Raw genomic sequence first — 26,738 nt, 5'->3', positions numbered from 1 at the left:
CTTGTGTTCTAAACTCTTCCAATAGGGTGTTTTTAGACATGTGTTCTGACGTTCTCAAGTGGCTAAAGAAGTTCAGGAAAAACTATTTGGATAAAGCAATTTTAAAAAATGTTTTTGTAAATGGGTCTTACAGTTTTTGGTTGAGTTTTGTGAATTTTCTAGAATGCACCAGAATTTTCTAGTATGTGCTCTTTAATGTACATGCAAATCACTTAGACAACTTGGAGATTCTGATTCAGTGGGTCTTAGTGGATCCTGAGAGCCTGCCTCTAAGAAGCATGCTGGTGGTGCTGACTTTCCTTCAGGTCTTAGTGTCAGGGTCTAGAGCAGGTCCAACAGAACTTTTTGCACTGCTGGAAACATTCTATATTTGCACTTTTCACTGTGATCGCCACCAAGAAACAGGGCTTTTGAGCATTGCAATGTGGCTAGTATGAGGAGAGACTAAATTTTAATTGTGTCTAAGTTTAAATAGTTAACACTTACTGACCCACATCCTGTTTTTGTATTTGCATGGCCCACTGGTTAAGAATTTCTTTTACATTTTTAAAAGGTTATCTCTGATAAAAGAACCTGACAACTGAGATCTTAGATGAATGAAAAACTTAATGTGTTTTGGCATCCCAAAAGATCTGACTTCTCTTCTGGAACTTTTTTTTTTCCCTCAGGTGTGGTAGATTGCCCGCTTCTGGAAAACAATTCTTTTAAAACAAAGCAAATTCTTGTCTCTTTTCCAAACTTGCTCTAACAGATGAAGTTTGGGGATGAAATGTAGGAATCTGCATCTTCTGTAAACTCCTGGGGCCATTTTTATGTCCTTTTGGTTTAAGGGTCACTTTTCCACAGGAATAGTTTATAGTATGATGCCTATGATATGATAATGACAGCCTAAACATTGTTAAGAAAAATTGCTGCCATTTGTCTCGATACCAAAGGTCTGCTAAGCAACAACATCTCTGCAGTAAATGTGAATTCTCATTTATGTTCACATTCTACAGGGATATTTGGTTGATAATTTTTGAGCAGATGTCATTGTTAAGAGCTATGAATGTTGAGTAATTTTTTTTAATCTTTGGATTTCTTCTGGTTTGTCTTGATCATTTGTAATTTATAATTTGTTGGCCTTAATTTCCTTTCTTTAGAGCACGGTCTCTTGATGTGGATGCTATATGTATTATAGAACATCAATATCAATGCTTTACGCATCAGATGCAATACTATTTCTTCCCTTGGTTGTGAAAACCAGATGTCTGCAGACATTACAAAATATCCCCTAGGAGGTTGCAGAGTCATTCCCTGTAGAGAAATATAATTGTCCTTTTGGAAAATAGGTGTGTTGCAAATTCAGTTTCCCAGAGTTACCTTCTTGGTGTACTGGTCATCTTTTCTATGCATTTTGATTAGGAAATTTCCTTACATTTTGTAAGCAGGAGTACTAAATTTTTTTTTTTTTTTTTTTTGATGGCATATAAATGACATGTATGTTGTAACTCATTTTTGAGGTACTTATTTTGTCCTCTTGTGTCTGGTCTCTAAATCACTTCTTTCAAAGTGCATGGTGTATTTTCTTAAATGACTAAAGTAGCCATTATGCGCAGATAACCAAGCATATCAGAGATAGCCTCATGGTAAGGACCTCAAAGAGTTTCTCTAGCTGGGGAAACAAAGGTAGTATTCCCAATGGTTTTCATATGTGTACTGGAGTATGTCTTTCACAAAATAAAGTGATACTGTTGTTGTGAACTATAGCTGTGTAAAGTTCTCTTTAGATGCCTAGTCTTGAATTTGGAGACTTTTGGGAAGAAGGTGGATTTTATTGATTTTGTTTAGTAGATATGATATAAAGATAAATAAAACATTACTGTTTCTCCCTTTTTGGTGAAACTTTGGTATTTTTAGTTGGTAGGTTAAATGGTTGATTTTGGGAAGTTGGTACTTGCCTTCATAAATTTGAAGAGCTTCCTTGAAATCTAGTAATCTTGTGAAATTTGAAAGATTTTTTTTTTTTAAAGACGTTACCATTTTAATCACTTTTTAAAAACAATGGTGCTCCTGAAGTCATCTGAGCTAATGTGGGAGAGAGCGCGCACCCAGTTTAAATTGGTGAAAGATTGGTGAAAATTAGAAATCTAGAATGTTTTTATTATTTCAGTGCATACAATTTGGACTTAAGCTGTTTGTGGTGGCATATGCCTAAAAAATCCCATTGACTTGGGAGGCTGAGGCACGAGATTTGCCAAGTCTGAGGCTATCCTTGACAACTTACAAAATCTTTCTCAAAAATAAAAAGATATGGGGATGTCACTCAGTGGAAGATTGTCCCCCTCCTCCCCCAATCTCCACTACTGCAAAATAATAAATAATCAGTCTGGACCTATGATAAGTGTTATCAAGGTAGAAGTCCTCAGGCAAGTTATATACTACTGGATCAGGTAGGAGATTGTAATGCAGTAACAAATATTTATAAGTGGATGCTTGAAGATCTGAAGATTCTCAGGTCCTTCATTCCTTGAGCAGCACATAATTTTTCTTAGTAATATGCTTTTTCAGCATTTAATGAATTCGTAAGTAAGTTCCAATTTAATTAATTAACATACTTTTTAAGCTGAAAGTCTTTTTCTTCAAGTCAGAAATCTTCACGACCAAGCAGATGGCTACTGATTGGGAAGAGAATCTGCCATTTCTGTCTTTCTGATGATTGTAGGAGAGTTTAATGGCATTCTAAACTGGTAGTTTTGACTAAGAATGATTAAAACTTGAGGAAAAATGTATTGTGGAATTTTAACAACTGTTTAGAACCTTATTTATATGAAAGCACAAGTGATATGGATTTTTTTTCCTTCACTTCAGAGGATTATTTATATCCCTGATGTCACCATTTTGTTTTAGCTCCATACATGGCTTAACATATTAGTTCCAATTTGTAATTATCTAAAATACTGCTGTCTTAAAGCAAATATATGATTTGGGCTGTTAATTTTTTAAGATGTGGAATCTGGATGTTAGATGACATTTGACCATTTATTTTCCAGGTTTTTTTTTTTTTTTTTTTTTTTGGTAAAATTAACAATTCCAGATACTCTAAATATTGGAAGTGTGATTTTTGTATTTATGTTCAAAAATTTAATTTGGTAGCGATCTTAATTTTGTATTTGCGTACCAGCAGGGGGCATTCTCATCTAGATTCAGCATTCGAAAGCAATTTTCTTTATAAATACTTGTTTCCTTTGTTAATGTTCTTTTGATGAATAGCTTTATATTTTCATTTTCTCCTGGAAGCTTGGGATCTTAGAGGACACTGTTAATATCAGGTTCTTTGTAGTGATTTTTTGGTATCACAGTTTTTGAGACAGATACCAGTTTTCTTAAATGATATATAAAGTTATGTGTTTGGGGTAGGTGAAAACAATGTGTTTCTTAATATGTCCAAGAACTTTGTATTCTTTAATGCAAAGTTGTACTTGGATTTAATGTCATTTTAAGGAAAATAATTCTAGTTTGATGAAAATCACCTGAAATTACCCCCTTTTTGAATCAGTCTGTCTTATGAATAACAGATAATTAATGAGGATAGTCTCAGGTTGGGTTGTTCATTGGTTAGACTACCTACTATTTTATAATATTATAATAACCCTAATCCTAACCTTAATGTTCTTTCTTTTGAAGTTGAATTATTTCAGTAAGGGTTAGGTAACATTTATCCCCCTGTATACTCTACCCTCCATATCTTAAACCCTTTAACCATCCCTAAAGTGGCCACTCCTCCCTTCTCAGTATTATTCATTATGTCTCCTCCCTTTAAATTTTGATTTGAATACAAGTGCATTGGAATAGATTTAGGTGATAGGGAAAATTTTGAAGCTGCCCTAAGATATTTGGGTTAGCCTAGTTCTTAAATATCTATGTTGATACTGTAAAGGTGTTTGTTCTCATTAGGCACAATGAAGCAAATCTTGCATATAATTGCATTAGTGATATGTGACATTAAAGCCTAATTGGCTTATTTAAAATATCTAGCACATCAATTTCTTTTAGATTGTGAAAATTGAAAAGGTCACAAGTGCAGTTAAATATTCCTGGGTGAGAAATTTCGGTTTTAGTACAATTTGTTCAGAATTAATTAGGAAATCTGACTCTTCAAGAAAAGGGGTGTAGAATGCAAATAAGGTAGCTACATATTCAATTGAATAGAGAAATCAACATTTTTGAGGTGGTTTTAGAAATCCCACTGAAGTTTGCTAAAATAGTTTTGGTTAATACATTGAAAATAGGGTATCTGGCACATCGTATACTTAAACTGCATAGAAATGTTCAGTATTTTTGTTTTTAGACTCAAAACTTATTTTGTAGGAAATTGATGAAGCCTGTAAAAGAATAAAGCGCGAGGTTGATGATTTGGGTCCTGAAGTTGGTGACATTAAAATCATTCCACTGTACTCTACACTTCCACCCCAGCAGCAGCAACGCATTTTTGAACCTCCACCACCAAAAAAACAGAATGGAGCCATTGGAAGAAAGGTAACAAAGAAACATTCTTTATAATATTTCATCAATATAAAAAGACTTGAGATATCAAGCTATGCTGTTGGTAATTGTGATTTGGGTCAAACAACAAAATAATCTTCATTTCATAAATAAATAGAATAAAATGTATTTGGGTGGAGTGTATATATCTTTTTTAATATTTTTTTTTTTGTAATAGGTGGGCAAAATATCTTTATTTTATTATTTTATTTTTATGTGTTACTGAGGATCGAACTCAATGCCTCACACATGCTAGGGGAGCGCTCTACCACTGATCCACAGTGCCAGGCCCATATATATCTTTTGACCATAGCAGAAGAAAATATACTTCTTTCTCCACACATAGGGAGTTCTTCCTTAACAAATGATAGATTGGTTAAGGGAAGGGGAAGATGGCCAAGTACTTTATTCCATTCAGTGAATGATTGGTAAAACTAAGCACTTCATTCTGTGGTGTTTTGGCTTCTAACTTATTTTTCTGATTTAATCAAATTTTTAGATATAGGTGTGGAGTGTTGACGCTGCACAGAACTCTTCATAGCAATAACACAAATCACACTGCATAAATACATGGGTTCCTTGAAGGCAGGAACTATGTCTGGATCCTGTTGGGAGGAATGTGTGCTTGGCACAGGGAAGGGAACAAAGTTATTCCAACCCTGTCTCTCATATACTTTGTTGGGACATTGAAAGAGCTGAGTGCCAGTTTGAAATAGCAACTGTTTTTATTTAGTTTTTGAGATTTGGAGGATCTTATAAATTTGAAAAGATTAAACTATATCAAATGGTTTGAGAACAGTCAAGTCAACATTTAGGCCTGGACATTTATTAAGTTATATAATACTGCAGTTGAGTTTTGGTAAAACTCTTTTTTTAAAAAAAATTTTATTAGTTATTGATGGACCTTTATTTATTTATTTATTTATTTATAAGTGGTGCTGAGAATTGAACCCAGTACCTCACACCTGCTAGGCAAGTGCTCTACCACTGAGGCCCAACCCCAGGCCCCGGTAAAATTCTTAAATCTTTAGTCTTATTCATTTTGGGAGATGATTGTCAAGGGTTACGTCTTGTCTAAAATTGTATTCATAATTCACTTGTTAGTCAAAATCTGGGCCAGGTGCTGTGGTGCATACCTGTAATCTGAGCTGCTCAGGAGGCTGAGACAGGAAGATTGTGAGTTCAGAGCCAGCCTCAGCAATTTAGAGAGGTGCTAAGCAACTTAGACCCTGTCTCTAAATAAAATACAAAATAGGGCTGGGATGTAACTCAGTGGTTGAGTGCCCCAGAGTTCAATCCCCAGTATACCTCCCCACCCCCACCACCCCTGCTGCTGGGAAAAAAATCGGGATCTGTTTTCTTTCTTCTTATTCAGGATTTACAGAGCCAACTTTTTGCCATTTGCCCCCACCCCCGTTGGGCTGTTTTTTTTTTTCCCCTGATATTTTCAACGACTATGAAAATAATAATTTTTTTTGGAGGGGTTATGTGCCAGGGATTGAACTCAGGGACACTTGGTCACTGAGCCACATCCTCAGCCCTGTTTGTGTGTGTGTGTGTGTGTGTGTGTGTTTTAGAGAGAGAATTTTTTAATATTTATTTTTTAGTGTTCTGTGGACACGACATCTTTTATTTTTATGTGGTGCTAAGGATCGAACCCAGCGCCCCGCCCAAGCCAGGCAAGCACGCTACGGCTTGAGCCACATCCCCAGTCCCCTTGTTTTGTGTTTTATCTCAATCAGCTAATGCAGAGAAATTATGACTCTTAGCATGAGTCAGCTTCACCTTAGAGGTTAAGAACAAAACTGTCATAGCTTTCGTAGGTGATTCCGGGGGGAGTGAGAGTAAGGAAGAACATCATTCTGATGGGAAAGACACTCTGAGCCCCAGCTTGTTAAAGCACAAATGAAAGATTTTCATGCAGGGCTAACTCATGGAGGAGCATCTAAACGTCAAGTCCACATGTTTTCAGTACTGGGCAAGATGGCTGCCCGGGCTGAGATGGGGGTAACTGCATCCCTGAGATAATTGAAACATGCCCCATGCTCTGTTTAGGCACTGACCAGCAGGCAAGATGAAGAGGCGACCAGTAGGCTTAGGGCTTGACAGACCTATTTAGAGCCGCAAAGGTGCTAGAGGATTATGGGAAGGAGGGAGGAGGTGTAGAGCAAGAGGAACCGCTATTCAGTTGTTTTCTTATTTTTGTTTAAAATGCTGCAGCTTTTATAATAGTCACCTTAAGCGAGTGAAGGAGTAAGGGCTAAGGCTTGGTTCTGCTGTTGTTAATGTTACTGTGCCAGTTACTAGAAGTGTTTACTGTCACCATGTTGTTCATAATTAATTTAAAATTATATAGGGGGCTGGGGATGTGGCTCAAGCGGTAGCACGCTCGCCTGGCATGCGTGCGGCCCGGGTTCGATTCTCAGCACCACATACAAACAAAGATGTTGTGTCCGCCGAAAACTAAAAATAAATAAATAAATAAATATTAAAATTCTAAAAAAATAAATAAAATTATATAGGAACATTTAGAGGTTTATGCTCTGCTTTTTACTGAGAAAAAATATATAACTATTTTGTAAAATGGTTTACTTTTTTCCTAACAAACATAAGATAACAGCTAGCATAGAATAGGTTATGAGACTATTGCAAGTTTTTGAACAAATTGAATATTTAATACAGTTTCAAAAATAACATCAGAATATTTGTAATTATAGCTTTATTTTATGGTGTTTCTTTGTTTGTTTGTTTTGTGGTGCTGTGGATCGAAGCCAAGACTGTGTATGGGAAGCAAGCATTCTATCAACTGAGCCCCTATTTATGTACCTTTTATAAGGCATTGTTATTCTTTATTCCCCATTCTGTTTATGCATAATAAATTCTATAACCTGATCGTGTAGAACCAACAACAGTTTTTTTGTACTGAATTTTTAAATATGGGCTATGTGAAAGTTAAGTTTTGGGGGCATTTGAGCACTTAAGTAGCTTCTAACATTGGACTAATAGTGTAGTAGGTTGAAGTTTTTAACTATTGAGAAAGGTTGAGAATACGGTACTGTATTTGTATGAGGGTGTTTTTTTACCCGTTGATGCTTTTTAAAGTTTGTTCAAATATTTCAGTAAACTAAAAACTATAGGAGGCTATTTTAAAATTATACTTATTGGTAAATCTCTTCTTCTGGGCATCCCAAGACTTATAATTATTGTTCTATAGAATTGGTGTTATTTAAATCCAGCAATGAGTCTTTGATTAAAATACTTAGTTTTCATTAATTTTATCTATACACATAGCTGATTTTCTGTAACTTTCCTATAGCTTGCTGAATAATATGGCTCAGAATGTAGATTGCTCAATAAAAAAGGGAAATGGCCCATGTGAAGCTGGTTCTATAGTCTTAAAGGGAGACTTAATGATCCACAATCTGAAGATAGCTTGGTGTACAAGCAGATAAATTAATGTCTTTAAATTGGGCAACTCCACAGAGTTCCCTAGAGAATAAAAATCCAAACTAGCTTAACCTAAATGCATTATTGTGTTCAAACAGTATTCAAGTAGAGCAATACAAGTGCTCTGAGTTGTACTGTGTTAAAGTGTAATTACTGAACTAAATCAAAGTGGGTCCCATTAGAAGACAGTTGGGGAGGGGTCCTCTGCATATTTTTGCAGTGATGCCAAACCTTTACCATGGAGTTATTTACCTAATATAGTTAGTGAGATTTGCACAGTACTTTAAAGACTCTTTGAGCACTTATTGCAAAGATAACAGTTATTTTGACAGTTATGTAGATTTCTGCTAGATCTTGACATTCAGGATCACTTTTTTCCTGACCAGTTCCTAATTGGATTTTGCCTCCTGTAATCTTCTTAGGACTTGATTAACTGATTCAGACAGACCCCCCCCCAAAAAAAAAAAATCCACAACCCCGACTTTCCAGAATGTTGGGGATTATTCTGGAGTCTACCTGTCAACGTTACTTACCTTGAAAGTTTGTTTCACTTCTGATTATATGCTGTAAATATCCTTAAGAATGCCTTTCAGTAATAACCACAAAATTATCTTTAGTTAAGAAACCTTTGCCTTTTGCCATTCCTTTTAATGAACGAAAAAGGAAGCCTTTTTGACATGTAAATAATATGAAATACCTGTTGATAAATGTCAAAGTTTCTTGCCAGTATTTAAAAAAAATCTCCCACTGCAAGTATGAAATCAAAAAATGAAACTCTTAGTATTAAATTCCAAGTAATAGTGTAATGAAATCCTGTGAATTAATCCTGCGAATTTTTAAAACCATTTGATTTGCAAAATTAAAAATTTAAAGAAATAAAAGAATAGGGATAAATAGAAGTACTTTCATTTCTTAGATATTCCCATGGGACATTCTTAGGCACATATTCTTTTCTCAGCAGACCCTTTTATGGCTTGTGCCTTTTCTTTTATGAGTAGCTTTCACCTTACCTTCAAATACTGTCCTAAATGCCATTTTCTTGGTAAAACCTTCTTTGTCTTCATTGTGGAAATAACCCCTTTATAATCTCACAGCACATCATCCAGTGTCATTTACACTTTCTATCCATGTCTAATCTTCTCTTAGAAACTGAAAGCTAGAAGAGCAGACTCTATCTGATTCATCTTCTGTGTCAACTGCTTACATATACATGTGTCTCTAGCTGAATGCCAGTAATCTGTTCCTGAAAATTAGATGTTCTGGTAAAAATACTAACAGAAAGTAACATTTCCTATTGTTTTAAAAGGAAGAAAATTACATCTTTGTTCCTCGGACTGTCTCCAATTTCCTAAATTGCAAAGGATCTCACATGCAAAAATAAGCTATCATATTAGTATGAAAATGATTTAAACATTATTTCATGTAACAAATGTGTGGTTCCCAACAGTTGCTATATATGCAGTGTAACACATTGCATGTCACCACTTTGAGACTGTACACTTTACAAAACATCTATATTTCTGATGATCTGCCAGTTCTTTTTTTTTTTAATTAATTTTTTTTGTAGTTGTAGATGAACAGAATGCCTTTATTTTATGTGTTGCTGAGGATTGAACCCAGTGCCTCATGCATGCTAGGCAAGCACTCTACCAGTGAGCTATAGCCCCAGCCCGATCTGTCAGTTCATACTGGATTGTAGCTTTTTCTTGTGCTGTTTTGTTTAAAATGTTCATTTTTTTAAAAAATGAAATGAATATTTCCTTTGTAAAATAAATATTGTCTGTAAACATTCAAATAAATAGGGCTGGGCTGTGGCTCAATGGTAGAGCGCTCGCCTAGTACATGCGAGGGCCCGAGTTTGATCCTTAGCACTACATAAAAACAAATAAAATAAAGATATTGTGTCCAACTGTAAATAAAAAACAAAATTCAAAGAAATGCATGTTTTATGAAGTTGGTCATTAATTAAAGTGCGTTGTAGCAATAAGGCATTCTGTAATTTAGATTTACATAATGACCTTATCTGTATTTTTCTTTTGATGTTGTACTTCTGTTTCAATAATCCAAATGTAGTGTAGTTGAGTGATAATCTGAAGGAATAGCTTTGTTGGAAAGGGGAATAACTATTGTGAGCTAAATTAAAATTTATATTTTTAAATTTTAGTTTGTCTTATAAAGCATTAACTACTGAAGATAAATCTTTACTTCCATTTATTTACTGGTTCAGAAGTCATGGTAGTGGTTAATCTTAAATGTCATGTTAACTTTATTAATGTGTAATAAAAATTTGTATACTGTATTTTTTAATAGGTAGTTGTGTCAACTAACATTGCAGAGACATCATTGACAATAGATGGTGTGGTATTTGTGATTGATCCTGGATTTGCAAAACAGAAGGTATGTATTTTAGTGCTTTAGTTGGATACTTTATAAATTGGTGTGACAGTTTTTACCACCCATTCATCTAATGACTAAAAATTGCTTTTTTTTTTTGTTTGTTTGTTTCATTTAAGTTTTCTTTCTGCTGTATGATCCTTTTGCATTTATCTGGCTATCAGAAGTTAAGGTAGCATTTTTATGGTTTAATTGTAGTCCCCCACCTCTTAAGGTTTTGGGGTGTCTGTTTACTGGGTATTTTGGTTTGTTTGCTTACCTAAGGAGGGTGGGGTTGATAATAAAGTGCAGTCCCTGCAGATGACTCACGCATCCAACATTAGAGTTCCTGCCATGTGCTGAACACACTGTTTGAATATAGATTCTGTGCTGCTCCTTTAGTTAACAGTGATGGACACTGAACACTTTTGCTGGACAATGCTGGTATTCGAATACCTTTTTTTCCCCAGACAACATATTTTTTGACTAAGTTGATTATGTTTGTAGGTATGTTATCAATGGAAAACATTAAAAGCATATATTTAACAATATGGACCAAGTTAAAAATAATTTTTGTGATGTCCACTTTTAACATTGGGTGTAGGAACTGCAGGTTTCTTTTTAGGAAAAATTCTCCACTGTCCAGCCTGGTGGAAGGGAAGTTAAATTAGGAGGAGTGAAGGTTTTGTAAGCTAACTCTGTTATTGGATCTTTTCTTGTTAGCTTAACTCTTTTGGACTAATAGAATGCTAGAAAGAAAGGCCATGAGATAGCAAGTTCCTTTTTGGGATAGCCGATTTACAGTGGTCATTAATATTATTTTGGCAACAGCTGTAGTCTTTGGCTATTTCTAATGGTTCCAGTTTTATGTTTAGCTGAGAATTGTTCTTTTATTATGTTCATTCTAATAGGTATACAATCCTCGAATCAGAGTTGAATCTCTTTTGGTGACAGCTATTAGTAAGGCTTCAGCTCAACAAAGAGCTGGTCGAGCTGGACGTACCAGACCTGGGAAATGCTTCAGGCTTTACACAGAAAAAGCTTATAAAACAGAAATGCAGGTAAGACATATTGCCATGTTCTTACTGTGTATTTGGAAGGTTAAATTGTGTTATCAGAAAAAAGTTGCCTTGTTTAATGTACCTTACCTTTTATAAGCTGCTTAGTTTTGAATAAGATTTGTGGTGTAATCTACCAATACACCTACCCCCCAGTTTTGAGTTAAGGTGGACAGCTAAGCAGTTCCAGCATTATAAAGATGGTTTGGGAAAGTATCTGATTTCTCTCTAGTCTAGTTTACATGTATTTTTCTTCTTGAGTTAGATGAGCTGTAGCAAATAACTATTGAGACAGAGAATAGAGATAGGATTTCTTGCCTCTGTAGGGATGACTAGTAAGGTTAAGCCTAACAAACTTTTTTTTCCCTCCCCCCCTCCCCCCCTCGCTAGGATAACACCTATCCTGAGATTTTGCGTTCTAATTTAGGATCAGTTGTGTTACAATTGAAGAAACTTGGTATTGATGATTTGGTGCATTTTGATTTTATGGATCCACCAGGTATGGCTTATCATACATTTTATTAGATCTTTTAGCCAAAATTAAATCTTTGTTTCTTGGCATACTATTTAGTATATGTATCAAATACATTTTACTTAACATTTCTTCTAGCATGCATCAAGATAAGTCTAAAATGGTAACATTACAACAAAAAGGGTGATATAGCCGGGCACGGTGGCACATGCCTATAATCCCAGTGGCTTAGGGAGGCTGAAACAGGAGGATCCTTAGAAAAAGTGAGGTGCTAAGCAATTCAGTTCAGACCCTGTCTCTAAATAAAATACAAAATAGGGCTGGGGATATGGCTCAGTGGTCAAGTGCTCCTAAGTTCAGTCCCTGGTACCCTCCCCCCAAAAAGGGTGTGACATACGTGAGCACATTTTTTTCCCTCCCTTCGAAGTTATTCTGGGAGTTTAAATTAATTGAGTTTTTGTCTGGGCTTAAAAATGTGAGAATTTCATTTTTCTAATTTTTCTTATGAAAAATAGTTTGATAAATGCGTTAATAAATTAACATACATTTAAGACAAAGACAGTTTTAACTATAGGAAAAAATTGTAATTTTGTGTGATTCATTGTTTACTTACTATGTCTGTATAATTGAATTTGACAGTTTCAAGTTTCTAGTAAGGTCCACTGTAAAATGAAAAATGAGATTGGTTATAATAGTTTGCACTTTGTCACATTTTTGCTTGCTTAAGGCAACTTGTCTAATAGATTGCCTTCTCTCCCCCTCCTCCCAGCTCCTGAAACTCTGATGAGAGCCTTAGAACTTTTGAATTATCTGGCTGCTTTAAATGATGATGGAGATCTGACTGAATTGGGATCCATGATGGCAGAGTTTCCTCTAGATCCACAGCTCGCTAAAATGGTTATTGCAAGTTGTGACTACAACTGTTCTAATGAGGTCCTATCTATTACTGCTATGTTGTCAGGTAATAGAGGGAAAGGAACTAAAAATAGCCCAGCTCTTCAGAGTTTGGGTGGACTTCACTTTTGTTTGTGTTTTTTAATATTTAGTATGGTAGTGGATTTTATAGATGGTTTTAAGGAATTCATTTTGTTTCCTAAATACCTTGTAAATAGCATCCTAATGACATAGTACTTACAGAAGTAAAGTATGTTTTTGTGCGTAAAACATAGTAAAACATTGGCTCTCTTGAGTGCAAATAAAAATTCCAGTAAGAATAAGATTGAATGCAATTGTACCTGAATTCTTTGGTAGGTCCATCAGTGCTATCTTCGAGGTTTATTACTGAAAAGTACAAGAAGAACTTTGTTCTAGTACGTGGCACTATTCAGTGAGCCTGTGATATATTTAAATTGAACCTTTTCTCTATGTAAGATGTGTATTCCAGTGACAGTCAAACAAACCTGAATTTCAAATTTAGTATTAGAAGTAGTTTTAGGCTTAAAATATAATCTGATATTAATGTTCTTTTACAATGGCAGGAAAGCAGTTGGTAAAAGAAATATACTAATAAACTTGCTAATTTTTGAAAATTGGAATATTAAGCTGAGGAATTTGTGTTATTTTTAGTAGTAGTAAAACGTAATCCAAGATGATTAGTAATTTAGAAATTTAGATTTTCCAAAAAGGAGATGGAATATTGTTAACAAACAAATGGTTATTCTTACAGCTAAAAATAGAAAATCAAGCTTTTACTGATAATCTAAATATTGTATGCTACTAGTTTCAGTATTGGAGAGAACTAACTTCTAATTGTGGAGTGGTGTATTGATCTTGACTATTTAATGCCACGAGTACTTAAAAATCTTCTATGGAATTAAAGGATAAATTGAAAATTTTTCTAAATATAAAATTATGGCTTAGTTTAGATGCGTGGTATATTCTAATGGTGTGAACTTTTTATTTAAGAAGTAGCTAAAATGTTTTCTTGCAGAGTTATGACTGATCAGACTCAGAGCAGATGGGCAGGGCAGTATCGAATCATTTAATTAAATTGTAGTCTCATTTGCGGAGGTGGTGGTAGGTTGTTGTCTGCCTTTCTTACATGTTTTGCTAGATTCTCAGGGTTGTACTTCTCCCAAGATTTTAGTTTGTAGGGAAAGTGTGGGGCCAGAGTTAGCAGATGATTTGTGTTATATAGACATACTGTATAATACCATTGTTTGAGTTTAGAATATTCTTTAATATTTGCCATTGTGGTGAGGTTGAAAATCTTCCAACTATAGTTCAATCTTATTTGTAATAGGAATTGTGCAAAACAGGGTTTAGTGGTGGTCGTCTTTTAGAGAATAAAAATTTATGTGCAGCAGTTTTTAAACAGGCCATTTGTAGGAAGTGTTAAAATAAGGAGTGAGGAAGAAATCATGGAATAAAAAGTTCTGTTGAGCTTTGTTTGCCACTTAAATATTTTTTAAAACTTTTTAGGTGCATATCAGGCCTTATGGGACACTGCTTATTCATTCCCATTTAACTCTGGTGGCTAGTTTACGTTAACATTCACAGCTGTGAGTCGTTTCTGTACTTTATGAATTACCTTGCTTCACTTATTAAGCAAGACTTATTTACTGTGATCATGTTTCGTTGTCTTTATTGGCTACCTTGGCATCTTTTTAAAGGGGAAACTGTATGGGAAAGAGTATTTTTCACACTGTATTTGATCTTGTTGTTGATTATTCCCATTATCTTATCTGAACTGATAATTTATTTTTTTTTTACTGATAAAGTTTTAAGAGCTTTAAAAATGTGTTGAAAAAGTCCCAAGCTTGTTAAGTATTTATTTTCATATTGCTTCTATGACTATGGAATTGCTAAAGTGAATTAAGGAAAGTTGTATTTCAAAAAATGTAGTGCACACCTTGTAACAACTTAAAAGTTTTATGTGAATTAATATTGAGGCTCTAAACAAATACTGTAGTTATATATTTTGATGACCCTTGAAAATAATGATTGTTTCAGACTAATTGTCAACTTTTTAAATAATGGAGTTTCCTTTTATTTTGAGGTTTTGATCCAAATAAGCCTTTTTTTTTTTTTTTAAACTTGGGGCTTTGTTTACTAATCATTTTATTAAAATGCTGGAACACTAGCTGAATATCCCAGCCTTTTTTAATATTCTTAATTCTAAGGCGGTTTAACCTTCCACCACTACTGCTATCATCAAACTCAAGATTTCTTGATATTCTTTATGTTTACATATGCTTCTGCTCACCAGTGCTAATAGTGATACCCACCAGTTGGTAATAGCCGGAGAATGAGGGAACAAATTCTGATAGAAATATGGCAGTAGACTGGTTGCACAGTTGTTTTAGTTCTGCAGTGGGCAACTGTAGTTTCCTAACTTGCACGGCCATTCAGGGGTTCAGTTGATGGCCTTTTAAAAAATGAACTAAAAAGGCTATTGTCACCATAATTCTGGTTATTGGTAGAGCTATCAGCACTGGTTTTTGAAATAAGTTGAGCTTTTTAGTATCTTGATGGCCTTCAGAATAGCTGTTTTGATGCCTACTTTTAGATCTAGTTAAAATAATCAGGTACTCTGTAGCTTTGAAACCCTCTTGTCTTACAGATGTGGTTAGGTGTTGATGTACCAAATCAAGGTAGTAAACAGTCCAAGATGCAGTTGGAGGCCATCCTGCCCTGCCCTATGCTCTGTGAACTGACCTAGCTAGGCCTTGTTCCTCTATCTGTGAATGCGTGACTCATCGATATGGGCGTTTGTGTTGGGCCCATACCAACCTTGTTTAGTCCCACAGTGTTTTGTTCGCCCCACGGAGGCCAAGAAAGCTGCAGATGAGGCCAAGATGAGATTTGCCCACATAGATGGAGATCATCTGACACTGCTGAATGTCTACCACGCTTTTAAACAAAGTAAGTGAAAATTAGATTGAAGGCACTCTTTTGTCTAAATGTCATTTCCAGCATATAAGATGTTTCTTCATCTCACTTTCATTTATTATCTCTGACAACTTTACATTAGAAACCCAGAGGTACTTTAGAAAAACTCGTGACTAGCATTTAAAGTAGAAATTGTCAATCTTTTTCAAAGTTGCTTGTTTATAATCAAAGTAGTAGACACCAATTATAAAAATCCTGAAAAATAAAGGTGATAAAAATGGAAGACTTACATAAATTCTTCACAGAAATACTAATTATTGTATACTTTGTTCTCTCTTTTATTTCTATTCTAAAAAAAGAAATGTGTATGTTGAAAAAGGTACCATTTTCTTACATTAATGTAAAGGTGGCAACAATTAAAGAAAAAAATATTCCTTACCTGTGTGGGAGTCAATTTAGTGACACAGTCATACACAGGAGCTTGAAATATAAATTATGTGATCTTTACAAAAAGCAGATTTTGTGTTACCTGTTACCTTAACAACTTAATACTTTTTAACCCAGAAATAACTATTATTAAAGATTTTCATCTCAGAATTAATGATAGTAAAAAGTTGGAAACTATACCTAAGTGTCTGGAAGTAGAAAGACGGTTTTGTGAATTTTGCTCTAGACACATGATGAAATAATCAAATTATCACTAGCTGCTTTTGTTGGAACATACCATTTATAAAAGTTAAATGAGAGGGAACCTTAAGGGAGAACAATACAGAAATGAACTGCAACAGAATCTGAAAAGGTTTGTTCCTGCATATCCAAAAGCTAACCTAATGTATGATACAACCAAAAACTGGTAGTCCTATATAAAATTGTGAGATTATCATTCACTTTGTGAGTTTATGGGTTTTTGTAAAGAAAATTTTTCTTATTTATAAAGTTTTCTTCCCAATTTTGTACCTTTTATATTTGAGCTGATTTTTATTATTTCATTAAAATGCCATTTATATTCCTAAAATTAAGCCTGTTGACACTGGCATATCTCCATAGGTGATAGTAGTGCAGAGGTGGCCTAAAAGTGGTAGATGGGCAATATGTGAAACACAACAGCACCTAAATTGCTGCACAGTTGCTACTTACATACACTGGTATGATTTGAGTAGCATTGCTGACTATTAGGGAAAGAAGGGGTGGAGCCCTTCAGTTCCCAGATCTAAGAAACTGGCTAATGTGGGAGGCAAAGAAAACTTGGTGAGAAATCCAGTGTAGAGACCAGCACATGGTTTATTTCAGTGTATTTATTTTATCCCTCTCCTGTCCATTTATTGCTGATGCATGATGTTAAAGACTGTCCCTAACAGGATACGGCAGTTCAAGAAACCCCATATTCCTGTTTGCCAAACATCTTACTGGTTGACCAGGGGACATATAACCTGCCCTTGAGAAAAGGAACAGATTCGGTCCATCTTGGTTCTCAGAATCTCCATTGATGTTATTATTAAGATACTATTTTAAGTGATAATTGAAAGATTTTTTGAAGTAACAACGTGGCCTTCTACCCTATTATTAACACATTTTAAAGACTATTTTAAAATTGGGAAATTAATATTTTTCTCATGTAACCTTTTGAAAACTAGGAATGGCAGTATATTTGGGTTTAATAGTGATGTTTTGAAGATGAATTGAAATATCAAGGAATAATAATATTCTGAAGCTGTTTATACAGCTTACTTTATATACATCATATGTGCTTTTTATATGCTATGAATACGAACAACATTTGAAATTAAAAATTTAATATTTAAGATGGTGAAATTAAGTAAGGCTTGTTAAGTAAGGGGTTTTCTGTCAAAATAAATTGTACACATCTAAAGATGGCTGGTGCAGTCAAAGGGCCCGTATGGAATGAATTAGAACTATAGCATTGAGTTATTACACGTAGGGTAATTTTCTAATGAATACTTCCCACTGCCAGAGGGAGGTGAAAACAATGGATGGCATTTAACCCAAATCTGTATACTTGCCTTAATAAGTCAAAGGAAAGAGAATGACTTGATATTTGATATAACTGTCTCCTTAAAGGAAAGCATAACTTCAAATGGTTGTCTTTTATCTTAGTTTTTGATGGATTAATGGATATTTCAACTCATTAAAGATCTATTTCCTACCTCCCCTCTTATTTCTGAAATTAATTTTGTATTGGATAAGAATTTACTGTTTGTTTTCTCTAAAAATCTATTAAAGACAAAGTTGTGCATTATTAAGGGTAGAATTCTAGCATGAATAATTTATATCACAGTAATTGGAGAATGATGAACATGGTTCTAATTTTATGCCTTTTATTCCCACCCATTTCCCAAGACCCCTCTCAGTTTTATTAGCTAAGGACCTGTGAAGTAAATGATGAAGTTTTCTACCATGACTGATTTTAGGACATAAAGATGTCATTGTAAAATTTTTTTAGTGATACTTTACTTTGAACTCTTTCTTTAGATGAGCAGAACTAGGTTAGTTGGAAATTTACCAAGGATTTACAGTAGAGAGATACAATTTTGATAATGTGAAATTAGTTTAAGTGCTTGCTTATTAAACATGAGTTGAAGTTTCAGACTTCTTGAAAACTTTATCATTTGTATTTTAGACCTTGCTTGTAAACTGCTGAGAGGCACATGTTTTGTAATCCAACTTTAACCTCTTGAGGTTTAGGGGTCTTTAAGTCCAGCATAATTAAAGAATAGCCTAGAATAATTGTTTGAAGTTTATACTCCTCTAACTTTAAGTGAGGCCTGAACCTAGAGCACTCCACCACTGAGCTACGTCCCAAGCTAGTCTTTTCTTTTTTCTTTTTTCTTTTTTTTTTTTTTGAGACAGACTTTCAAGTGGCTGAGGCTGGCCTCAGACTTAGGATCCTGCTGCTTCCGACTCCTTAGCCACTGCATTTTTATAACTTTTATGTTGTATTGAGTTATCTTAATGTAAGGCTCTGTTTTCTTTAAAGATTAGCAAGGCATAACATGACCAAATTTTTCAACCTAGCCCTGTGTAATAAACCATCTTTTCAAAATAGCAAGGTTTAGTTAACGGTAGATCAGTCTGTTCACAAAACGGTGATTATTTTGACATCTACTAGTCTAAAATTCTCAGAATGGTTTCTGACTTTGAATCATGGTACAGGTTATACAGGTCTTTAGAAAGTTGATTAAAGAAAATGATATGGGTAAAATTTTCTTTCTGGATTATGTAGTTTTGCTTGTTAATAGAAAATATTCCTGTGTGGATGATTCATGGTCCCCGTTTTTCCTTTCCTTCAACTTTTTAGATCATGAGTCGGTTCAGTGGTGTTATGACAACTTCATTAACTACCGGTCCCTGATGTCCGCAGACAATGTACGCCAGCAGCTATCTCGAATTATGGATAGATTTAATTTGCCTCGTAGAAGTACTGACTTTACAAGCAGGGACTATTATATTAACATAAGAAAAGCTTTGGTTACTGGGTATTTTATGCAGGTAAGTAGATTATAAAAGAATTCATGATTAAATGCTTACATAATATTAATTGATTTGTTAAACACTTGAATCCACCTAAGCGCCAAAGTCAGTTTCTAAAGAACACCAATAAGAGTTAATCTTAAAAGTGTTGTTGCATCCAATTTGTTTGAATTAATGTTTAGAAATTGTTCTAATGAGTTACCAAGAAGTTAATGTCCTAAGTGGTAAAGTTAGTAGTTGAATTATGTTAGATGCAACTTTAGAATTACATTTTTTACTCCAGGAGCCTTTGTTATAGCAAATGGGTACTTGGTGGCAATTTTGGTTGGTCCTGGGGGTGAATGAGTTTCAGCTTTTGGTAAATGTATTAAGGTTTCCCTAGATCTTAATATTAATTGGAAATGTAAAAGTACTAAAAGGAAAGAATTAATCTGGGTGCATCCAGAAGTACAGTTCACTTTATCTAGAAACTAAGCACCCTCAAATTTAAATTTGCCAGTGAGTAGATTTTATTGATAGTTTATAGTGGTTGTTGCTTATAAGACCCTTGGGCATTGCAAATCGAAAAATGCCTTTTGGCATAAGCAATAAAGATGAAAAATAATTTAAAAGATTTCATTTAGTTTAGTTGAAGAGTACAATATGGAAGGCTATCAGAACTGAAATTAAAGTGTTGGGTAATTACTGTGAGCATTTTATTTTAAGGGGTATAAAACATGGAGAAACTATGTTTGGCAATTTCAAAAAAAATCTTCCAATAATAAAATTGAAAATGAATAGTCCATTACTTAAGTTGGGATTGATTTTTAGTTGTTTGTTCTGTTTCCTGCTTGATTGTTCATTTTATCTTTGTCTTTGACTTTGTCTGTTAAACAGACTGCCAACATTAAGGCCCCGGTTGTGCTCAGTTTGGTGAAATTAAACACAGTTCTAGAGTCAAAGATCAAAGGAGATCTGTGGGGTATCTCTATTTGAATCAAAGTAATAGTAAGAATACTCATGTTGGCAAAACATCTTTTGTTTATTAAGAAATGAGTGAATACTATAGTTGAACATGAAAAATTTTTTTCCAGATGCTTGCCCATTATTATTTATTAAATATGAACTTGTATGCACTAGCTTAGTTTTTTACGTTTCTTAAGTTTGCGGTTAATATCTGAAAAGACTGATAAAGCTATATTCAAGTTCTCTATAGTTTCTTGTAAGCAGCATTCCATGTAATATCCAACACCTAGTGGGTACTTAATAAATATTTACTGAATGAACTTGAGTTTATTTTCTATTATTCATACACAGTCTTTATGCACAGAATTCCAGAATTGGAAAGGGCAATTGTCTTTTGATTCTTTGTTAATTAAATATTAGATGTCACTAGTCAAGGTATTTGATTTTTTACAAAAAGAATTATAGGGAAGAATTAGATGTAACTGTTCCCTTTTATCTACTTTAGGGTTGGCACATGGTGCTAGAGAGCTCATTTTAGATAGTCTTAAAGGCAAGAAGGATCAGATAGAAGTATGACTGTGGACCCATTAAATCCTGTCATAATCATTGGTAGTGGAGTAGTAACCAAAGACAAATGGGTGTTTCTGTGTTCTAATAAAACTTTGGAATGCTAAAATTTGAATTTCATGTGATTGTCTTGCTTCACAAAATGGTTTTCTTCTGATTTTTTTGTTTTCTGCTCTAAACATTGGAAGGTATTTAGACAAATAGAGGTTGTAAGTTGAATTTGGCCTGTGCTTTGCTGATTTTTAGCCTTTTTTTTTAGTGATAAATAGGAATAGCTATAGAATAAAACATGAAGCCCACCTTTCTTTGTTATGTGGTTAGTTTTACACTAACTAGTTATACTTTTGTAACTAGTTTCTTAGAATCATTATGTTAATTTACTGGGTTTTGATTTCAGGTGGCACATTTAGAACGAACAGGGCATTACTTAACTGTGAAAGATAACCAAGTGGTTCAGTTGCACCCCTCTACTGTTCTTGACCACAAGCCTGAATGGGTGCTTTATAATGAGTTTGTTCTAACGACAAAGAATTACATCCGGACATGTACAGATATCAAGCCAGAATGGTAAGCATGGTTTTTGTTTAATATAACAAAAACAGCAGGGGTCATGGCCTTTTCTTTGCTTGTTGGAGAACTTGGTGTTCTCCTCAACTAGGAGTCTGTACTCCAGTATCTCTGTCTTTGTTGTGGTAGGACAGTGGAAGCATTGTATGGACAGGATTTGGATGAGTACCATCAAGAGTTTCTATGAAGCCGTTACTTTGCTGCTGTGCTTAACTCTAGTCCATAGTCTTTTCTGGTTCCAGAAGTCTGTCTGATATTTATTTGTCCCGTTGAAGTTAACTGTTTAATATGTGGTGGTATTTTAGGAGCTATGCAAGTATTTAAAAAAACCTGCTCTTTGTATCTTAGCATATTTGCTTTTTTAAAATGTGATTAGAATGGACTTTAATTTTAAGCAAAATAACCCTGTTTTTTTTTTTTTTTCCCCTCCATCTATTTGTTTTTGCTAAACCCATTCTGTAACTTAATAATGAGAAATGTCTACCAAGGACTGAAACACTTAGGGTGATGTTACTTATTGTGCAGATTTTTTCTTACACAGGTTTATTCATAGTTGTTTTCGCTTAAAATCAGAAGATGCAATGATTTGAATGCTAAGATGTTTTCTTCCATAGAACCTGTATAATAATCTTGGATAAGCAGATTGATGTAGTAAGCTGGAGTGATCAAGTCCACAACCTTGTATAACATCTTCATGTGGACAAAAAGAACACTTTTAAAAGAATATATCATGAAGTTCTTTTTTAAACTTCAGAATAAATTCCACAGAAATTTTATATTTCACTAAATGCATTTCTAAAAGTGGTATTTTTGTCATTGATTTGGATTGGTAGATTTGCCTTTATTCACCAGTATTATTAATGATTAATGCTAGCTTATAATGCAACCCTGATACTGGAGTTAAATGTTAATTTGCTTATTTTTCCTCTTCTGGACAGGTTGGTGAAAATTGCCCCTCAATATTATGACATGAGCAATTTCCCACAGTGTGAAGCAAAGAGACAGTTGGACCGCATTATTGCCAAACTTCAATCCAAGGAATATTCACAGTACTGAATTTCATGCTTAGAACTGAAGTTATTCAGAGGACAGCTTTAAAAGATGAATGAACTCAAAAGTTCAAGTTGTGCTCTTCACGTTGGTTCAATAATGGCCTTTATTTGAAAGCTTTTTAATTTTTCTTTACAGTAAATATTCCATTCTGATTTCATAAATTAAACATTTATGCCTCCCCTTTGTGTTGACACTGTAGCTCATACTGGAAAAGTCGATCAATGTTTTGCAGTTTATTGAAAGTAGTTCTATATATAACAATGTTTAAGCATTTCTTTAGAAATGGTTGAAAATGCTTCTAAAATGTGATTATCGACCATGGTATGCATGATCGTTGTAATTGTTGACATTCCTTTTAGAAGTTGTGAAATGTTACAACTTGTGCTTATGTAGACACAATCTTCTGTCTCAGTACAGAGGCACTGACTTCAATAAAGTCTATTTATACTAATTTTGGTCAAAGCCCTTTGGTATCTTTATTCTAGTCTCTTTAAGTATAACTGCTTCTCTTCCAAAATGTGGGGCTTTTTCTTTTTTATTATAATTATACTATTACGTACTTAGCTTTTTTCCACAAGGAGTACTCCCTAAGTAGTTAAAGCAATATTTTTAAGAGCATAGAGTAGGTAGCACTTTGTTAGTTTAATCAGTTTATGATCTATGTTAGTTTAATTGGTTTGTGATCTAATGAGATACAGTATGTAATATCTTTTGAAATTGGATCCTAAGAAAGAGAATGAAAGGATAGGTTCCTGTTTTTCTTACAGTTCATTTCATAAAGCTGATAATTTATTATCTTGTTACTGCATTTTTGCCAGATCTTTTTAATAACAGATAAACGTTTTAAAGTACTCTATCCTGAAACATGTTTATTTGTATTAGATAGGAGGAAATGATATTGTATTGTATATCTTGATCAGTTTTACTAAATTTTGAGTATTGGAAGTTTTATGCAATATACAAAGTCATTTGTATAGTGTGTTAAAATAAGAATTTGATCTTCCATTTCCTATAACAGGCGGTAGACAGATTCATACCCCTTTGGAACCAAAAATGGGATGTTTGATGTGGCCCATCAAAGATTCTATAATAAATCAGTTGTTTTCACTTGAAGACTAAATACTGTACTCATTAATGTCTGGACTCCCCCTTTCTCCTCCCTTTTTTTAAGATTTCAAGAAAAAGTTTATAGGATGTGTTAGATTTAAATATACTTGGAAATGTTTTTAGTATGTGACATAAGGGCTTAGTTGGGCAAATTACAGGCTGATACTTTTTATCGTGGGTCACTGTTACTAAATAATGCCTAGTGGCTTCTGTGATTTACGTTCTTCTGCAGGTACCTCATTTTGTTCCCATGGAATAATGTTTTAGATTACATTTAAATACTGGTATGAGTTTCCAGGAATTATGAATGCATTGTCCATTTTGTAAGCTATGAGCCTGCATTGGAAGTAACCACATGGAGACAGCAGTGCAAACTGAACTTCATTCCCCATCGTGGTATCTGTCCCACAGCCTCTGGTTTTGCTAAACTGGCCACATACAACCAAACCCGGGAGTTTCTTACATTTTGTTGGCTGAGGTATGACTTCTAAAATTATGGTCTTTAACCTTTATCTTACAGACTTGGCAACTAGACAACAAAGTTGTCACAGTTTTCTTCGTTCTACAGATTTACACTGTCAGTAACTGGTATAGAACCAAAAAATAAATAAATTTTAAAATTACCATCAACACTAATATTTGGAAATCCTTTTTGAAGATTATGCTAAGAGGTTTTCTTCCTTGGCCCTCAGCTTATACAATGCCTTTTTTCCTTTATTTTTTTGTGTATGTGCATGCATGTTGGGGACCAAACCCAGGTCCTCACATGCAAGGCTTGTTCTTTGCCACTGTGGTATAGCCCCAGGTGAGCTCCATTTTGTTGTGAATGTGATCTAAGGAGAGTTCGTCATCAGTAAGTAGAACCCTTGGCCCTGTAGAAGTTAAGGAAATTAGACAGTTATAAAGAAAGACAACTTGTAAGATGGTAGACAATATAAAGTATAACCTAACTTAAACCCTATATAGGATAGCATTCTACCCTCGGCTTTTCATACAGCTGAGGGTCTAGACTCCTTCCTAGAGTCATCTGAGTCCTTCCTAGGTTTATAGTACTTGGGAATAATTTTAATTTTAATGATATCCCCTTTGCTCAGATATATTTAATTACCTTAAGGCTACTTAGTAGTTTCACTAGAAAGGCTGAGCTAAAAATATTTCTAATTTTTTTCTGTATATAAGGCTATTTGGTGATCATTTAGCTATTTGAAGTTATTTGTCATCCTCCCTGTTTCCTTTTCCTGTCATTCTTCCTCTAACGTGGTTTCTAGATATCCTGAACATTGCTGGCTAACCTCTGCCAGGTGGCTCTGGATTGCTGTCAATACTATGGTCTCAACTAGCAGACTTCAATTGTATTTATATTTCCCAGAAGACCACGCCTGCCATCACTTCTGTTAATGCAACTTAAGATTACATTAACCTTCCAAGCAACCACAGCATACTTTTGGCTCATATTAATCTTACTTTGAATTTAAGTCACCTAATTATTACATGAGAGTTTTAATCTTTGTGGTTCAGGGCTGAGAATGGTCCTTCACAGAACTTGGGCAATGTTTAAATGCATCTTTAAACTCATTAAACAACATTTAAAAAATTAAAGCCTTTTAACTACTTCTGTTGGTGTGGCAATGGATGTATTTTACTTACTGTGATTCTCTAACTTGGAATCTGGATAATTGCTCATTTCTAGGACATTTGCTCTTAACCTACGAAAGGCAGCACTTGCTTGCCAGCTCTCGTTAGTTATGTTGCAAAGATTAGCTCAAACCTGGGAGTTTCATGGTTATATTTCTTCATTTGTAATTAATGTCTTGTAAATTGGAACTGAGAACTCAGGTCATAAATATAACTTAATAATTGTTTTTAAAAAACGATTTAGTTTTATTTTACTTCTTAGTGGTATTCCTTTTTAGGATTTATAATTTGATTAGTGACCATTGTTCACTTTATTAAGCACGAACTCAGAGGCGTTTTTATGAGGCTAGCTATAAAGATAAATTGATAGAGGCCTTCTCCAGTATGGTCTAGTGGAGTTTAAAACCTGTCCAAAAAGAACTAACATAAAGCCAAGTGTGAGGAATGCAGTATTAAGGAAAGAGCTGTCAGAAATCAAAAAAAAGAAAGATTGGTTAAGATTAAACAAGTCTTAAGTAAGAATTGACATCCTCAGAGCTGCTGGGAATGAATGTGAGCCGCCCTTTAAGTTAACTGGTCAAGTGTGAGCTGCTGGAAGTTGGGGAGGCCTGGCAGGCAGAGGCAGATCAGCACTTTCCTGGCTCTATAGCCACATCATAGCACTAGTGGTATTTCATATAATGAAACTAGAAACCCAAATTTTATATATATGTAGGGTCTCCCTACTAGAAATCTAAAACTTTTAAAAAAATAGAAAAGCTGGATTTGGGGCCACTATTTGTAATTTCTGGGTTCAGTGATGAGGTAAAATTTTATGGAGAAGAAAAATGTTTTGGTTGGACCTTGAGCAATTACTAGGATTTCAAACAGTATTCTCTGCATTTCTAGCAGCATCTTTAAGGTGCTTTTTTAAGGAGTTCTGTTCTATTAGGGTACAATTAACATGTATAAGCTATACCTTGTTAGATGGACATTTTGATAAAATTTGACCGCTTCATTCTGCTGTGTAACCACAGTCAATAAGTAAAATTTTCATCACCCCAGAAATTCCCCCCATCTTTTTGTAGCTAATAATTTCCCCTTACTCCAAAGTGCTTGGCAACTTATGAACTTTCTGTTCTCAGGGTTTTTCCTTTTTCAGAAGGTCATAAATGGAATCATATGTGTCTTAGGTTAAGTGACTGGTCACAGTTTTTGCCCTTTTAATTATTAGTTTGTTTTATTGTTCAGAGAGTGCACTTTAGATTCTACACCTTCATGAGATAAATGTTTTGCTGGGCCGTTGCCTTGGCTTTTTTTTTTTTTCCAAGAGTGTCTTCTGAAGAGCAGAACTTTTAAATACTGATGAAGTCCAGTTTATCTGGTTTTTGTGTGTGTTGTCTTAAATGATTTGTGCTTTTTGTGTGGGGGTGTGTAGAAAAGGTAGCCACGGGTGCAATTGGCCTATAGCATCATATATCCTGTGTAGAAAGAGTAAGGACAGATGAGATTGTGAGCTTAGTTAGGCTTGAGCAATGAAGGACCTTGAAGTGGGTGGATTCAGTATAAAGGGTGGATTGCCAGAGGAGAAGACACTGAAGCCGCTTCAAAAAAAAACAAAAACAAAACTACAGTGGCCAAGTATGAGATTGAATCAGAACAGAAGAATAGGAATGACAGGGTAAGAGATG

At 34.5% G+C, this 26,738-nt stretch overlaps 1 protein-coding gene across 1 annotated transcript in view; it reads left to right on the top strand.

Moving 5' to 3' along the window:
* Nucleotides 1–23,439, top strand: part of DHX15 (DEAH-box helicase 15) — a 48,940-nt gene extending 25,501 nt beyond the window's left edge. Inside the window, exons 6-14 of the mRNA XM_081303557.1 lie at nt 4,351–4,518; nt 10,282–10,368; nt 11,256–11,405; nt 11,793–11,901; nt 12,644–12,835; nt 15,616–15,738; nt 19,022–19,212; nt 21,104–21,273; nt 22,212–23,439. Of these exons, the coding sequence (XP_081159683.1) occupies nt 4,351–4,518; nt 10,282–10,368; nt 11,256–11,405; nt 11,793–11,901; nt 12,644–12,835; nt 15,616–15,738; nt 19,022–19,212; nt 21,104–21,273; nt 22,212–22,329 (1,308 nt within the window). The 3' untranslated portion in view covers nt 22,330–23,439. The remainder of the gene's footprint in view (nt 1–4,350; nt 4,519–10,281; nt 10,369–11,255; nt 11,406–11,792; nt 11,902–12,643; nt 12,836–15,615; nt 15,739–19,021; nt 19,213–21,103; nt 21,274–22,211) is intronic.
* The last annotated feature ends 3,299 nt before the right edge of the window (nt 23,440–26,738 follow it).

Source organism: Spermophilus citellus (assembly GCF_964194105.1).
Source record: "Spermophilus citellus genome assembly, chromosome: 8".
NCBI classification, from domain to species: domain Eukaryota; kingdom Metazoa; phylum Chordata; class Mammalia; order Rodentia; family Sciuridae; genus Spermophilus; species Spermophilus citellus.
The sequence above is the reverse complement of the archived record's forward strand: the minus strand, read 5'-3'. Positions and strand labels throughout refer to the sequence as shown.